Source organism: Pseudochaenichthys georgianus, chromosome 10 (assembly GCF_902827115.2).
Source record: "Pseudochaenichthys georgianus chromosome 10, fPseGeo1.2, whole genome shotgun sequence".
Lineage (NCBI taxonomy): Eukaryota > Metazoa > Chordata > Actinopteri > Perciformes > Channichthyidae > Pseudochaenichthys > Pseudochaenichthys georgianus.
Window position 1 is genome coordinate 30946097 of NC_047512.1, and position 17758 is coordinate 30963854.

Here is a 17758-nt window from a genome sequence, read left to right on the forward strand (position 1 = left end):
TTTCCCCTGATGTAAGTGCTAAGCTAAGCTAACTGCTAGCTGGAGACTTGATATGGACAGATATGATAGCAATATTGATCTTCTCACTCATATCTGCAAAAAAAACAAATACGATTATTTCGCAAAAAGTCTGCTGTTACTTTGAAAGTCTTACGCATGGCCGGGTGATATTTGTTGAATTGTGGGAAATGTAGGATCCTGTTTTTATGTAGTTTAACCAACATTTGGACTAAAAGTCAGGATATCTCAGCCTCTGCTGCTTCCTTTAACTTCTTTTTTAAATGTGTCTTTTTCTTATCACACACTTTCCACATGATGCAACTAAATGGCTGGACTGTCCCTTTAAATAAAAACAATTGATTTCTCTCTGAATGAGCCGGGAGGTTGAGGTGGAGAGAGGGTGGAGGAAGTGACACGTTTCTCTCTGCATTACCGTAAATTGCGCTATCTGCAAAAAAGCCCTGTATGACATTATAAGGTTTTTATAATGCCATATGAATATTGATGAAGCGTCAGTACCGTAGGTATCAAACCGTTGAGTTTAGGAATGATTACGCTGGAGAAAGACTCACTAACAAAGCCTCATGGAGACCACTTACACTTCTCTTATCTTTCTATCCTGGCACCTGTCTTCACAGCTTGAGAAACCATCATTTTCTAGCACACAATTCAGCCATCGCCCCTTAATTGGCAGATATACCGTAAGCTCTCATTGCCTTCTCTCACTGCCATCTTTTAGCCTCTGAAGATAGACAGAGATGGAAAGATGCTATCACAAGTAATCAGAGAATAAAGAGGAACTTTGAAGAGAGAGTTCCAATTATTCCGCCTGGATGGGAGAGCCGAGCGCTCGTAGTGTTCTTCCACAAAAACATCCTTTTCCACACACACACACACACACACACACACACACACACACACACACACACACACACACACACACACACACACACACACACACACACACACACACACACACACACACGCACGCAGTGAAATCATACATATTTATATTACACATGTTCAAAATCCACATTCACTGCACTGCTCTGTATGTACTGTAATGGGTAAACAACAATGGCCGCTTAATAGGCAACAAACGCGTGTAATGACAATGATATTAGAATTTCAATTGTTGCCGTGGTTTCAAGTTGAAGTAGGGAGTCTTATGGAAATCAACCATTGTAGTAGGCTAGCTTTCTACGGGGACATAATAGAATATTGTTGGCCTTTCACTCCCTGCTCCGTGGTCATTTAAATGTCACCACTGCTTCCTGCCTTTTCAGGAGCACGCTTGAAATAGGAAACACAAATGCCATCCCGGCTCCTATTACCTGCCGCCGTGGTTTGTCTCGGCGGCTCATTGTTTACGCCGGACTTTTAGGGATCACATTGGAATAATCCCCATAACCCATTCATAACAATAGATGCTATAAGTGTACGCTGATGGCCCCCGTATTGAATCTTATGATTTGATTGACACTCGTGATAATGGCGATACATGCACACTTCTTTGTTGTCGATGACTTCCTCTCAGGCCAGCAGAATTATTTCAGGGTTTATGGTTTATTATGTCTTTTCACTGCAGATATATACAGAACCTTGGCCTTTAGAATAGAAATATGTTCTCAGCACTTAATTCTATTAAAGCCTTTATAAAGTACGCACAATAAAGGCCTCGCCTGTATTGACTCTGTAAATCCCCCCCTCCTCACATTCTATAAGTCTTTTAAAGTGTTTCATGCATTTTTAAACCTCCCTTGTCATTTCAGACGGCCTCGTGGACTGCGTGGACCCGGATTGTTGCGAGCAGCTGAGTTGCGGCTCGGACCCTCTGTGCCACGGCTCCACGGACCCCTTGGCCCTGCTGCAGCAGAGCCCGCTGACCCCCGCCGCACCCCCCTCGCCCGCCGGCACACACACACACAGCTTCTACCGCCGCATACGCTTCCTCCTCGGCAAATCGGCCACACACACTCTCCCTGGAGACGTGCCCTTTGATACCAGGTATGTGCTCTTGTTTGCCCGGGTCTGCGTTTGCGTGCTTTGTGTATTTGTGTTCCTCCATGCCCTTCAGATGTCCTCCTCTATAGCATGTAAAGCCATGAGGAGATAGCCACGATAATGACGCAAATACATCCGTGTTAATGCGTTGAATCGTCCATTTCTCCCTGTTATTTGTTTAATGACAGCGTGTGCGTTTGCATGTAAATGAGGCATTTTTTCCTCCCCGTGTTTATACGCCTGTGCACACATATCAGCGATCGCGTTCCCATGGAGATTAGCAGTCACATGGCAGCGCAGCGTCATCCCAAGTATCACTGTCAAGCCACCACGACTGCATTTGCTTGTATCACACTTATGTGTCATTCAGTTAAAGCGGTCTTTAAGGTGTCCCCATACATTTGTCAGCGCTGTAATATGAGAGAGAAATACATATCGCCGGCAACAGGATGACCTAGAAATTTTGGAAAAAATAAGCAGTGATGCCTCTGGGAAAAATGGCAAAGTGCATTTCCCCCCCCCCTCTTAGGTTCACTTGTCGAATAAACAAATACATTAATTATGTGGCAGGTTCTTCAGAGGGGAAATCGATGGCAGCTTTCAGCACAGGGGTAACAAACGGGGCGATGCAGCCACCCGGAGAAACCTCGCCATACTTCATTACTTTTATCCCTCTTCCCCGAGTAACAGATAGGCTCCATCAATGCGTGCAGCACATGTGTCCGTCCTAATCTGTCTCCCTTTGACCAGTGCTGCGATTTAAGCAGTGTATCTCACCCTGCAAAACAAGATGAATATTTCAAAATAGTGACTGATAGTTTAGGGTCTATTTAAAGAGCGGCCGCTTCTGCTGCAGGTAACACTGTCACTGTGATATAAACATGATGTGGACGTTGGGGGTTTTTTATATGACAGGGTGTTGAAAGGTTTTACTGTGGGTGAAGCTATATTTATGGCCCTTGTATCCTGGCAATCTTTGGCAGATGTCTCTGTAAAGGAGGGAATTGTAGCGAGCAGAATAATTGCAGTTGCTTTTCTCTTCAGGCACAAGGTCGTCCGGCACAATATGGCTCTCTGCAAACAATCATTACATTCTCCATCATTGTAAACCATTCATGTCTTCTCTTTTCATTGTGCATCCCTCTCTGCTCCCCTTTGTTTTTCCAGTCGGGTAGCTGTGATTCGAGGCAGCGTGGCGTTGCAGGACGGCTCTCCTCTGGTTGGCGTCAACATCACCTTCCCGCAGCATCCAGAGTACGGTTACACCATCAGCAGGCAGGATGGGAGGTACAGAAATCCAGTTACAAAATCCTCAAAATCCACTTTTCGTTATTCCCCGTAATCCTTCAATCTTATTGTCTTACTGTCTTCTACCTTTAGTTTCGACCTGGTGACCTTGGGCGCCATGGCCATGACCTTGATGTTCCAGCGACCCCCCTTTCTGCCACAAACACGCACCATTTGGACGCCACACAACAACTTCCTGGTTCTGGATCAGGTGACCATGTCCAGGGAAGAAGCTCCGCCTCCCAAATGTGACATCAGGACCGTTTTGAGTCCCTACCCGCTGGTGCTGCCATACCCGCTCCCCAGATACATGGGAGCGTGTGCAGAGAAGGGGCCCGCAGTGCCGGAGCTACAGGTATGACACCGCGAAACTCCATCAAAAGCCCCTCAGGAAAATAAATTATAGTTGATGACCATTTCCATACGTTAATTGCAATTTGTCAATCAATTGTCAATCAATTCTGAAATCGTTTTTGGAAACAAAGTTTTACCCGTTGCTCTGCTGAGCAGATTTATTTAAAAAAACGTGTCTTGGGTCTGTCCCACATCCTAGTGGTTAGCGTACTTACCACATGGGAGCAAAAGCCCTGAGTGCCCGGTTCGATTCCTCTCTACTCCGGGTCTCTCTCCCAAATGTTCCTGTTTCTCTCAACTATCGTTATTAAATAAAGGCATACAATTCCTGCAATTAATAATATTTAAAAGACAGAAAACCTAGTTCTAAAAATGTAATGTAACAAAAATGGTTTAATAAAAGCTCATTGTAAAACTTGAATAGCAGACGCTTATACTATAATACAACAAAAAGTGGTTTAAAAATAAGCGATTTTAGACATTAATGATATTTATTTAAAAAGTAAGGCAAGGCAAGTGTATTTGTATAGCACCTTTCAACACAAGGCAATTCAAAGTGCTTTACAAAAATCGAAAGACATTAAGAAAATGGCATTTAAAATCAGTCATTAAAAAGAAAAGATAATAAAATAAAAAAAGTAGTGTTTCTCTAAATACTCAAAGGCATACAACAATCACACATAGGCCTACAGGACATTACTGAAAAAACAGGATATGATGCGATGAATTTAGAGAAAATCCAAAAAGGCAGAAGCAGTAAGATTGGTGGAGGGATGACGTGAGAGTTCAAAAGAAAAGCAAGGTTTGCGAGGGCTTGTTACAAAGATGATAGGGGTCGTTAATCCATCGAGATGGCCTTATTTACGTCTGTACGAATGCAACAAAAAGAATCACAGGGCCGGTGATAACCCATCCCACTTCAACAGCAGTTGGGAGATTCAGGATCTTTAGTTAAGTTTTAGAAAGCTGCAGTGTTTAAACATGGATACACTGAAGGCTACACTTTACATTCACTACTGTCATTTTACCTGTTCATTTCCTCCCTGCTCGGATCGCCAACGCCTGTCTCCTCAGAGCGCATCCACCCGCCCACACCTATCTCCTAACACCATGTTTCTATCCAAACATTTTAATGTGAATGATCTCATTAGAGAAGCTGGATTGGAAGCAACAAGTAATTGCAGCAGTAAGATCTAAACTCTTCTTTCTTTTTTTCTGTCGTTGGATCCTTGCAGCCCAGGTAGACACTTTATTTACCCAGCCAATGGGAACGCACTACTTCACTACTTCACATTGGCTTTATATTCCCTTGATTATGGAATCCGACGACTATGCAAAATGACTGCTGGCAGCTCAAATGATCGCGATCAGGCGATGAAGTATAAGTTACAACAGGCCTATGCAATCAAGAGACAGGGTACAAGATTTGGAAAAAATGGGTAATAGCCATTATCTTTGGACTGATATTGCTATAGTGATTTGATATTGGAGGGATTGGTCATCATGCACATTTGTTCACATTATCATTATAAAAAATTGAATAAAAGATCAAGGCAAGTGTATTTGTATAGCACCTTTCAACACAAGGCAATTCAAGGTGCTATGCAGAAATGAAAAAGATTAGGAGCATTTAGAAAAGGTGCAGCAGAATCACTTTATAAAGTACCATCTACAAATATTTGAATTGAATTTGAAATATAGGGTAATATAGGTATACAATACATGAATCAGAGTTACAGTGCAGTGTGAGATACTCCTTTCACTGCCCAAAATATCTCTTCCACGCCACACAATTCATTCAGGATGGGATTTCAACACATATTTAGCCTTTTAATACGGTTCCCGCATTTGAATATTGCACTGTTGCGATTTCAATAGAACTGTACTTATTGTGCAGCTCTAATATGAAACATAACAAAGCACTGCTTCCTGTGTACAGATGACAGGCAGTAAGAACTCAATTTGTTACAGCTGAGCAGAAAACCAACCTGCTCTCACAGGATGTTGCAAATGTAGCTCCATTTGCATCATGCAAATAAGGAGAAATGAGCAAAATGCAAATGTGTACTGCATCCATATACTTCCCCACCACAAAGGCAAATCAGGTGGATGGAGGTCAGACTGGTGATTATACTTTTAACCTCAGACGTGACTCCAGTCATTTATTTGATTTTAACCCTAACCCTACCAAAACCTAATTCTGACCTCATTTCAGTTCCAACTAAATATCTCGGTACACAGAGAGTTGTTTATTTGTTTTCCGGACACATGATAGATTGCAAAAGAAAGTCATATCCAACGGTCACACGATGCTTTTGAGGCAGGAGAACAAGATGTTTTTTTGCTTCTAATAATGTCATTCACATCCACATCACGCCACCTCACAAGTGCATTGAATAGAATCAGATGAGATGAACAGATTGTCAAAATGAAGGAACATTTTATCCCCGTGATAAATAACACCTCAGTCAGGACAAACAGGAGGCAACAAAGTAAATTGAAAGAACAGTACTTAGTATTCCAGGGGAGCTTAGAGACACCCACTGCGTTCACCTCTGTTAAGAGAGGGAATCAAAGCCTTTTTAGACTCGGGATGAAAGTGTGTGCGAGGCAGTCGTCTCCGAGTTAATTTGATTTAAGGTAATCACTGATTAAAACAGTATCTGATTAAGCCAAGAGAAATGTTGGAGCAGATGAATAATTGTGTGCTTCTGCAGCTCATTCAATGTGTATAGAGATTGGCTTGACTTTTTATTTGTTAGTCTCTAAGGTATAAATATCTACGGAGCCCTGGAGGGTTCATAGAGGGAAAAAATAAATAAAACGAGGCCACGTTTTATTAATTCGTGTGCACGAGATGTCATTCGTGGCCTCAATTTAAATAAAACGAGGCCACACTTTATTCATTTGTGCGCACGATATACAATACTTTCTCGTTCGCACAAGATACTTTCTCGTGCGCACGAGAAAGTTACCGGTGCGCCAAGTAGGAAGTGGAGCGCACAGGAGACAACCGTTTGATTGCAGGCTGTTATGTGTATGTGGGGAAATGGCAGTGCAAACATTATTTGAGATATATTTCAAACTCAGACTTCATTTTCGGGACATTTCGGCCAGAGGTGATGAGCTATTTGTTTAAGCACCGGATTCCTAAAACAGGAGAGTCTGTAAACCAGTCTGCCTTGATCTATGTATTCATGTCCGTGACTCTCACAGTATCAGCTATCTGCGCACAGAGAGCTGTGTCTTTTACGCAGCGCCTTCACTGTGTTTACCTTCATTAGAACAGCTGAATAGAGATCGAGGCTGCTACGTTTTAGCCACACACACACACACACACACACACACACACACACACACACACACACACACACACACACACACACACACACACACACACACACACACACACACACACACACACACACACACCTAACTGCCAGATTATTCCCCCTGTCACTCGTTTTATGAAGGAGATGTCCGGTCACCAGGGCGCATTATAAAAAGACGTTATGTTCTTCAAGAAAAGGTTCTCTGTATTTATCTTTGTTACATAGCTAACACGTGTTTGCTGTTCTCTTTGCACCTGACTGTGAGCTATGTCATCCCGTACCTGCCAAAAGCCCTAATTGTGTCAGCTCAAAAAACAAATACACATTTAATTTATCCTCTCATTTCTTCACTTTCCGTCTCCTACCATCTAACTCTGTTCCCTTCTTGTTTTCCCCAGGCGGTGCAGGATGAAGTTTCAATCCCCGGGGCTTTTTTGAAGCTGAACTATTTGAGCACCCGCGCTGCAGGCTACCTCTCTCTGCTGAGAATCCTCCTCACCCCTCCCTCCCTGCTGTCCCCCGTCTCCCCACTGGGCGGTCTGTCCAAGGTGCATGTCCGCGCCTCGGTCCAGGGCAGGATGTACCAGCGCTGGTACCCCGCGGGGCCCGGCCTGGTCCACAGGCTAGTGTGGAACAAGACGGACGTTTATGGACAGGAGGTCTGGGGCCTCACTTATGCTACTGGTAAGTCGAATATAATATACAAAAAGCCATAGAGCTTTTTAGCACTTCCCGGTTGCCTTGTCTGGAAGTCAATGGTTATTTTAGGAGTCTTAAAAAAGGCTGTTTCTAACAATTGAATAAATAAGACTACGCCTTTAGCTTAGCGATGGTGACGTAAAGTCATGTGACCGTGATGTAGTTTGTTTTTCATGCAATATTCCCAAATCGGATGGAAAAATCCCATTGCCTTTGTTCGACCAAAAACACATCATCCCTGCATCACTCTATTAGCAAACATTTAGGGCGTCCTCAGGGTTTAGGACGCTGACAATGTGCATCAAAGGGCCCTTTTTCTCTCTCTCCTTTTTATATTTCTCACCAAACAAACAGGACTTAATGTGTTCATTACTAATTGCTGAGGTTTAGAGCTGCTAATAGGCAGATTTGCAAACTTTGAAAAGAGACAGGCTGGCTGTTTCCTCTTGTTACAGTCTGTATGCTAAGCTAAGCTAATATTCTAACAAGAGCGCTGTCAATCTTCTTTGAATTACCAACAACTGTGGAGACTGAACAGTCAAAATGTCGACCTTATCAATTGTCACATTAAATCATAGTATATACCCCATTTCGGGGTGTAAATATCAGCCTATTAATAATACTGTTAATACATTTGAAAATCGCTCATGTGCTGTCATTTGCGATCTCTTTACTGTGCATGCATAAATCACCATGATTATTCGCAGGACTGTCGGAGCAGATTCTTGGCACTAGCCCCAGAAAGGCTAAATAACAACAACATAAGGCTGCTGTTTCAAAATTTCATAATCGGAGCACTCATGAAAGACCGTAGTACTATCAGAGCAATACATATATTTGGAATGTGAGTGATTCCCTGTTGCATCAGCAAGAGGCAGCACGTCTATCTCACTCTCGGCGAGAATGGAATGGTAAATAGGCGAGAATGGATTAAAAGACAAAATATCTATTTACAACCTCGAAAAGCTGTCTTTTAGGCTTTCTGTCTGTGTCTGTCTGTTTGTTATATATCTCCTCCACTCTGTTCCAGTATGGACTGTGCCGCCTCTACACACAACAAAAACACGACTTCAAGCGTTGACCAATCAGATTTGAATATGTAAATTCTTACTCAGGGACACCACGAATCAAGAAGAAACCAAATAAGCCCACCTCCTAAAGTATTGAACTACTCCTTTAAAGCAGTGCTTGTGTTTCTTTATGATAATGGATTTGTACAGCTTAGTCTCGTTGCTATCGTATCGCCAGGCATTCAATCGCTGAGCGATGCAGTGCAATGCCTTCCATTTAGATCGGATGCAAACCAAGTAAATGAATAGAAAATACGGTGTACTGTACCACTCTTACACTCTTTGATATTAGACGTTTTGTGTCAGATCCAATCCAATCATAGCAGATATCATCCTGCATTGTATCATTGTCTTAAATGCTCAACCATTCAGAACGTAATCAACCAGTTGTTAATAGGCAGTGTCACACTGGGAAATGAGAGCTCAGAGATTGCTTTAAAATATGTAATTATAGCAATGTCTTCAATCTAGTTTGGTCACTGCAGAGTTGGCAGAATGCAAGGACGTTTCCACTATATTCATATCGTATAAAGTAGACAGTCAAAACAAGCATTTCTTTGTTTATGTCTTTATCAAAGAAGAATGCAAAATACATTGCTCCCAAAAAGAGACCATTAATACGAGATTTATAACAATCAACAAACACTCAAACCATATAGTCTTTTTATATAGTCCGATTACACATGTGGATCCAAAAACAGATCAACATATAAATACCAGCACATGTATCAGTACAAATAGAATGATCTAATACAACGCATTTCAACTGAAAACCCCTTATGTAATAAATGCATGTGTAAGTGGATCATGTGAATAAATGAAAAGCGAGGACTTTAGACTGAGTACCACATTTCAAAGACCTTCAGACAGCAGAGAAAACTGGAGCTGGATTGAGAGGAGAGAGATGCACATCCTGCAGAGTAAAGACATCGTCGGCAGGGAAATAGCCCTTTTGGACAGTTTTGACAGAACTGTGGGAAAAAGTGCTTTGCAAAACACATGGAAGGCGTTCAACACGTGGCTCGTCGTGCTTTTTTCCCTCACGTCCTTTTTCACCTGTGCAGAAAGAGATATACTGTATATAAATGTTCATTACGGCCATTCCAAGGCGCCATAGAGGCTTACACCGCTGATCTTTCTATAGGTAATCTGAGAGATAATGCTTCTGCTGCCTGTGTTTCTCTCGAACTGTCTTTGGTGGAGGCTTGTAGACAAACAGTGCAGCTGCGAGGGAGAGAGCTTTCTCATAAGCACTGAGATATCTCCGGCATACCAGAAGCTTTGTCCACTCGAGTGTACGGTCTCGCGCAAAGATTGCATCTCTCCGTCCCTCGCCCTTCTCTCTCCTCCTGATCCAACCCCTCCTCTCCTCTTATCTGTTAGAGCTGCACTTCATCTGCTCCAGCTCTCGCCTGATCTTTTACCTTTCCTCGACTCTTCTGATCCTGTTTTTTATTTTATATACCGTGCTTCCCTCTCTCCTCCCAGCGATTCCTGTCCTCCACTGAACTCTCTTTTCTTCTCTTCCCCACTTGTTATTTCCTCCATTCTCTCTGATCTCCCCCCTTGCTCCTGTCCTCTCTTCCCCCTGCCCTCCCTTGTTCTTCTCTCTTCTCAGCCCGTGTTTCCCCCTGATCTTTCCCTCTTTATACTTCCCGGCATATGCAGGATACGTGCGTGTGCGCAACAGCTTACGCATTAATGTTTAAACGAAACTACTGACAGATGTACGTTCTCTGTGGTACAGTCTGATGTTTCCAAGGAGATAATATCACGGCAGGATAAATGTACCATTTTTTTTGTTTTCATGGTGGATTTGTTGTTGCTCTGTCTGAACTACGGTCCACTGAGGACTTGTTTTTCATGAACCCAGCTGCGCCCGGATCGCAGTGGAATACGCCCTGCCCATCATGCCAAGCGTCATTTTGCTAATTTCTCGGCCAAGCTTCTCGGGCACACCTGTGGTGCGCTTTGGCACGGGGACGGATCAGAAAGAATACATTATCATACATTATCGGTCGGTGAATCGGAGGCTTTGACAATCATTGGCAATAGTATTTACTACTTTCAGTTCGGGAGTCCTGTGGAGACTTTTCCTCAGAGGATCTCTTTGTTGTCAGGGTTTTTCAGAATTACACTGCCAAGAGCTTTGGGAAGTTAAATTATTACTGGGAAGGAACAGATTGTTTTCTCTTTAATCTTCATATTGCCTCGTAAACTTTTTTGGTTACTGATTATGAGCCTCAAATCTATTTTAAAAGTAACACACATTTTCCCCATGAAAGATTCTCTTAGTGTCACACGGTTCATCGTAGCTTCGTGTCGGCCTGCACAATTATAATAAAAACCATCCTTTTGGTAAAAAAATCTTTGTTTTTAGAGAACAAATATTTCACAAGTTTCAATTCAACTCCATTGGGGTTAGGGCTAGCGAAATGCAACAGTAACTTGATTTGATGTAACCCTAAGCAAAGACCATGGCTATTATCCAACAGTTTGAAACACGTTGGGCAAAACCACTGACTCCAGTTAGAGACTAACTTTTATCCATGGACTTTTTCTTTTAATGTTTAATTGAACTATTCATATCTTAAACTGCACTGTAACTTTTATCCATGTATTTTTCCTTTTAATGTTTATTTTATTAGCTTTTCTTTTTTAATGCTTAATGTCTTTCATTTTTTGTAAAGCACTTTGAATTGCCTTGCGTTGAAAAGTGCTATATAAATAAACTTGCCTTGCCTTGCATATACCTGCTGCCCCTGGATCGCTGGATGGCTGCAATATCAAAACTAAAAGCACTTTTGTATTATTATCCTCCATTATCAGCTGGTCTAGAAAGACAAAGAAAGCATGAAAGAAAAAGATTGTGTAATTTTAGAGAACATTTAATGGATGTGTCAAAGTCATTACAATATGCACACACAATTATGCAAGTTGATGACTATAAAAAGCCTATATCGTGCAGCTCTAATATACTCAGCCTCACTTCTGTTCTGGACGTGTTATACCTGTTTGTCCTTAGAGCCTAATCTCGGTGAAGAAATAAGCAATTTGTTTGGCATGTCCTGCGCTGATATTTCCTAATGGCCAGTTTATGTTGAGCAGCGCCTCTAAACTTTAGGCTTAGGCGAAGGCACACAGTCCCCGGAGGATACTTGAGCATAATGTCACCTTCAACTTTCCCATATTTGTTTACCATGTGTAAGTGCTCCTACAGGACCTTGTCCCTCAGCGACACACACGTCGGCCCCCTGTGTGTGTGTCGTGTGTTCACACATAGCCAGGGAGAACAAGAGAGAGGGAGATCATGCTCTGTTTGCCGGGGTGAACACATCGCCCGAGGCCTCAGCAGAGGGGAATGAAAGCTTTCACCTGTGAGATATTGAGTGTGCTTTTTATGTACCAGAGTGAACTTGCTTGTTTTTTGCGAGTGTGTGTGTGTGTGTGTCGTTTCTTGTAATATAGCTACAGCAATATTGGTTGTGAAGCAGTTCTCAAAACACTGACACGTTCCCTTTGAGATTGCTTTGCCCGTTTGTCCCGTGAAAGCCTTGTTCCTCAAATGAAATCACTTGTATTGTAGTTTTTTTCTTCTTCTAAAAACAGGAACAATGTCCCCGCTGAAGGCAGTGTATTTATGGCAACCTTTGATGCATTTTCATAAGGATGGATTGGTTTCCAGGCCATGAAATTGTTTCTTCAAGGAGGGTGCAATGTGACTTTAAGGGCTGGCAATTGCACAGTATGTAACAATTTAAAACCATGAATTGTAAATGTACTACCAACGCCTCTCTGTTCTACTTGTGTCCTTCAAAGACCCAAGATCACAGGCCTATCAGAGCTTAAGACAAACACAAATTGAAACAAATGAACCTCTTGAATGAACTTAAGTGATTGTTCCTGGACTAAGAACTTTTGTTGAACACCTTACAGTTTCTTTTTCTCTTTCACAATCTCGAGTGTCCCAAGTGACCCATTATTTCCCATCCCCAATCACTCTATCGATTTGCCCATAAAGTGGAGATTTAAGTTGCCTCGTGTGTCTGCTGAGAGTTCCTCTCAAAGTGAGTCTCCTGAGTTTCTCTCTAATGCGGAAGCCACTACTTACGTATTCCACCATCTCTACCTTTCTGTCTGCCAGCTTTGCTTCCCAGTTTCCCTTGGGTGCCCATCACTTCACAGGCATGTTGTTTTACAGTGAAGCAAAGTTACGAGAGACCGTTGCCAGCGGTGATAGACAGCTTCAACACTTCTCCACAACAGCTGTGTCAAGCAGAGCAAGCTGCCCTCGCAATATATCATTATATGCATTTAAGCAATGTTGTATAATTTGAAATATTAAACTCCTACTGCTTTAATTATACATTATGTTAAACAACTGTTTTTATACATTACCTTGAAAACAAAAGAGGACAGAATGCATTTGAAAGAAATGAGCCTGTCTCCATCGGAATGCCTTGAATACATGCATACAGAGGAGAGACAGCCTCAGGGTATGTGTAATGACTTTTGAGTTTAAGTCAACTCTCCTACAGTGAATGTTACTTTTAATGAAAGGCTAGCTCACTGGAAATCTAAAACTGCATGCAATAATAAATAAATGCTTCATTAAAAGCTGCACTTTCAATATTTAATCCATATAAAATAGTCTCAATTCCCAAAGTGCCATGGTAAAAAGCATGTGTGTGTCTTTCAGCTCATTGTTTTAGTTTTTCAGTCCAATCAAAGCGGTTTCCAGACAAACCCGTTTCAATTTCACAAGCTCTGATTAACCCACTTCATTGTTGCATCAACAGCGGACAAAGTTAACAAAGCATTTATAAAAAGGTAAGGTTACTTGGTAACCAAAAGGAGAGGGAATATTTAACTCATATTTGTCGCTTTTCTAGAAACAAGACAAGAAAAAAAGATAATGTTGCTCTTTGTCAGTTGGAATGTTGAAAGGGCCCTGTTATGTTGTTGGTTATCCCTTTCTTGTAGTGTGTTTGTGGTCGGCAAAGGCTAAAATCCCTGTGTTCCCCCCACACACTCCCCCTGTGCCTGAAACCCCTGCATTAGACTTTTCCACCCTAACACATTGACATCACTACATAACACTCAAGCTTCATTGGCTAGCGCTCCAACACATTGTACGTGATAGACTAAGGGGCGGGATGTCTCTAGGCATTTGACCAATCAGAGCAGACTGGGCACTTTTTGAACATTAAAACAGTAGCGGCACAAAATACTAATATGAACCTGAAAATGAACATCTTAGGGCCCCTTTAAGTAAGCAACTGTTTGCCAACAAGTCTCAAAGAAATAAATGATGCATCAGTAAAACAAATGATATCAAGTATGAAATGTAAAAGCATATGTGTTTTGAGAAAAATATTCATGGGGGATTGAGCTAGAGCGGATTTAAACTAGTCCTACCGATGTGGGGTAATCTCATCTTTAATAACAAATCTGAAAGTACTTCATGTGCTAAACATTTGATTTGGTTCGAAAACATGCATCTGCAAAATGAATAAAGCTCTCAAAGCGAAGTAAAAATAGAAATCCTTTAAAATTTTACTTGAACTGTGTTTTTTACTTCTAAAAAGCCGGAACACTTAGTGCCTTTGTTTCTTTCTCTGTGTCTCTGTGTCTGTGTGTTTCAGAATGACATGCTAGGAGGCGTGTTTGTATGTTTACATGTTTTCCTGAACTCCCACGGCTTTGTCACCGGCTCCCTTCAAACGCATCCCGAGCGCTGAGTGGTTGAATTACTGTTGAAACATGTCTAATCATGGCGAGCCTAAAAAATTCAAAAGAAGCAGTCGTTGATTGTTAGTCTTCACAGCGTATCATTACAACTAAGAGGCCAACAGCTAATTCTAGGGCTCCTTCATGAAGACGGGCTCCTCCTGATTACGCCTCCACTTCTCCCTGATCCCTCTCAAACACACACACGCTGATGAGGTCTCGCCACAGGCCTTTCATCTGTCTCAACACTCAATGCAGTATAGTTTGGACAGAAATGTGGGAGCGCTTTAGCTTGAAGGCTGGCTGTCACTTCTGTGCACATATCAGCACATTTGGCTGAACATACGGTAGTGTGAGACGCAGCAGGTCTACAGTGCATAGCTATCTATTACTGAGAATAACATCAAGTCTGTGTGTTTGCATTTCAGTATCCGTCGGCTACGAGTATGAGTCATGTCCGGGCGTCATCCAATGGGAGAGGAGGACTGCTCTGATGCAGGGATTTGAACTGGTCCCCTCAAACCTCGGGGGCTGGTCTCTGGACAAACACCACGCCCTCAACATACGCAGTGGTGAGGAACAATACACATCATATTCAAATCAAATTGAGCAACAGTCACTGACATCACAACACTTGCTTTTAGACGTATCTCAATAATTATTATGCTAATTATGTTAAAGGTCCCCTATTATACTGTTTTTCATCAATATGTTATAGGTCTCAGATATATACAAGTGTTTGGCCTCGAAATACAGGTCATTGTAGCATTACCCATAATCCCCTCTGTTTCAGCCCTGTTTCAAAAGTGCTGTGTCTGTTACTTCAGATGAAAATAAGGAGCCCCTCCCCACGCCCCTCTGAGGGATATTTGGTTATAAAGAACACAATGGTGCTCTAGGAGGAGATTCAGGTGATAAGGTGTCGGGGGGGGGGGGGGGGGGTACCTTGGTTGCAGTGGCGAGCCGTCAGGGACCTCTAGGCCTAAAATATTTTAAAAAATTATATTTGAAAACATAAAAAATGTTTTTTATATTTTTTTAGTTATATTTTTCATTAGTTTTACCAAAAATAACTTGATTTAATTGTATTTAAAATAACATTTCCAAAGAACTAAATCCTTCGAATCTGCCTGTTCAGTTTCTGTTGGAATGTGAAGGGTTAAATGAAAGAAGCTCGTCTCTGCGAGTTACGGCCCCTACACACGGCGGCGTGCGTTGCCGCTTGGCGGTGGGCGTGTCTTGAGCTTGGTTAATCAACGCGAGCAGCCCGACCAACAACCAACCACATGAATGTCCCGCCCCGGACATACAAAGCAAAGCATTCATGCTACATCCATGCTGGCTAAATATACTGTCTATGCTTGCTAGCTGTCCATTCAAACGAAGTACACTGGATATAAACTCCCCAAACAAGCGAAAACCTACCAGTTTCCCCCACTGTCTCTGCCACCTCCCCTCATGCCTGGCTCCTCCGGTTTGTATCCCTGTATGTTCCCTACCGCCACGATCATTTTCTCCTCCTTTTGTTGACATATGGGAAATGACTGCGGTCTGGCTCTCCCAACATACACCCGGTTTGATTGGCTACTGCTTGTACTGTCAGATTTACATACGAGGGATTTGATTGGCTGACGCCTCCGTCGAGGCGGCAAAAGTAGAACATTGCTCTACTTTTGCAGCGAGCACCTCGAGAGAAGCTACGCTTTGCTCCCACAATGCAGTTCGGCGAATCGTGACGTCACCCCATTCAAAGTGAATGGGCAGAACCGTTGAAGCGGCAACGCACGCCGCCGTGTGTAGGGGCCGTTACGGTGAAGATAGGAGCTGATTGGGGGGTCAGAGGGTCTAGGTATAAAAGTCACGGCTCGCCACTGCTTGGCTGCTGATTGGCTAATGGCTACACAAGCCAAAAAATCGTTATGACATCATAAAGTGGCCAAAATCTGATCAGCTCATTTTCAGACAGGTTTTTATAGAAATGGATCAGGAGAAAAAGTGAGCGAATCTTTTTTCCTGAAACGTTCAGAATCTCTCTACACAGAGGGGACACATGTTGATGTAGAAAAGACATGAAAAAGTGGATTTTATATAATAGGTGACCTTTAATATAAACTGCAGTATGTCTGATTGGCGGATACAACCGCAAGGCTTTAATTCTAGTGCCAAACTTCTTATGCCCACTTATAACCAATACAGAAGATCCGAAGTGTAAAATAGCTACAAAACGTTCAAACTTTGGCAGAAATGTTGCAGGATCCCACCAGGAGCAGATTGAGAAAAATGTGTTTCCAGAGCCTTTTATGTATTTATCGCCTTCCTCACTCCCCAGGAATCCTCCACAAGGGAAACGGCGAGAATGTCTTCCTCTCGCAGCAGCCTCCTGTCATCGCCACGGTGATGGGGAACGGCTTTTACCGGAGCGTCCCGTGCAGCCCGAGCTGCAGCGGCGCCGCCCGGGACATGATGCTGTTCGCCCCCGTGGCCCTGGCCAGCGGCCCCGACGGCTCCCTCTACGTGGGGGACTTCAACTTCATCCGCAGGGTCCACCCCGACGGATACACCAGGACCATACTGGAACTCAAGTGAGAGAAGTGATCTTGTTGCGTGTAGGAATCTCTCACAGTGAGATGCTCAGCATTGGATCGAGTCGAGCACAATTAGAGCAGAATTAGCTCGGCTGATATGTGTTAGCATGGCATTAGCTCTGGCTGGCATCTGCGCCTGTGATCTGTTTGATCTCAACAGAATACATCCCGAAGTTTGTCTTCATGCAAAAGCAGAGTGTGTGAGGTTTAGACATCACACGCACTAATCTACCTCTTAAGGATTTGAGTGAAGCTCTTTGCTGCGAAACAAAGATTTTATTTTGTTCCTGTGGATTATGACGATGATATCCACTACATAGCTGCAGGCACTACATTCTTTCTTTCTGTATCTTCTCAAGCGTAGAATCTCAGCGGGATTGCACAGTCATTTGTCCTGTTAAGTGTTCTCCTTGTGTAACTTTACTCTCTCATTCTCTGTTATTATTGTATCTCCGACTAATATTTCTGGTTCAGACGGAGGTTTTCACAGAGTCTGTATTTGATACTTCCCCATCCTCCGGGAGCAAATGCCAAAGAGCTTCCTGTTTATGTTAATATTTAATGTGAAACAATACAGACGTCTAAATCAACCCTAATCTCTCTTTATGGGGAGAACATGGACTGATTGTAGCCTGTGAAACTGTAAGTGACTCTCGTTAGCATCATAAATGAACGCTGTTTTTACCTTTTCTTCTCT

The 17758-nt window shown here is 42.7% G+C and overlaps 1 protein-coding gene across 1 annotated transcript in view; it reads left to right on the forward strand.

Annotated features, from left to right (window-relative positions):
- tenm1 (teneurin transmembrane protein 1) overlaps positions 1-17758 on the forward strand; it is a 195427-nt gene that overhangs the window by 108041 nt on the left and 69628 nt on the right. Inside the window, exons 15-20 of the mRNA XM_034092269.2 lie at positions 1773-2007; positions 3172-3291; positions 3385-3646; positions 7376-7661; positions 14905-15048; positions 16806-17058. Coding sequence (XP_033948160.1) covers positions 1773-2007; positions 3172-3291; positions 3385-3646; positions 7376-7661; positions 14905-15048; positions 16806-17058 — 1300 coding nt within the window. The remainder of the gene's footprint in view (positions 1-1772; positions 2008-3171; positions 3292-3384; positions 3647-7375; positions 7662-14904; positions 15049-16805; positions 17059-17758) is intronic.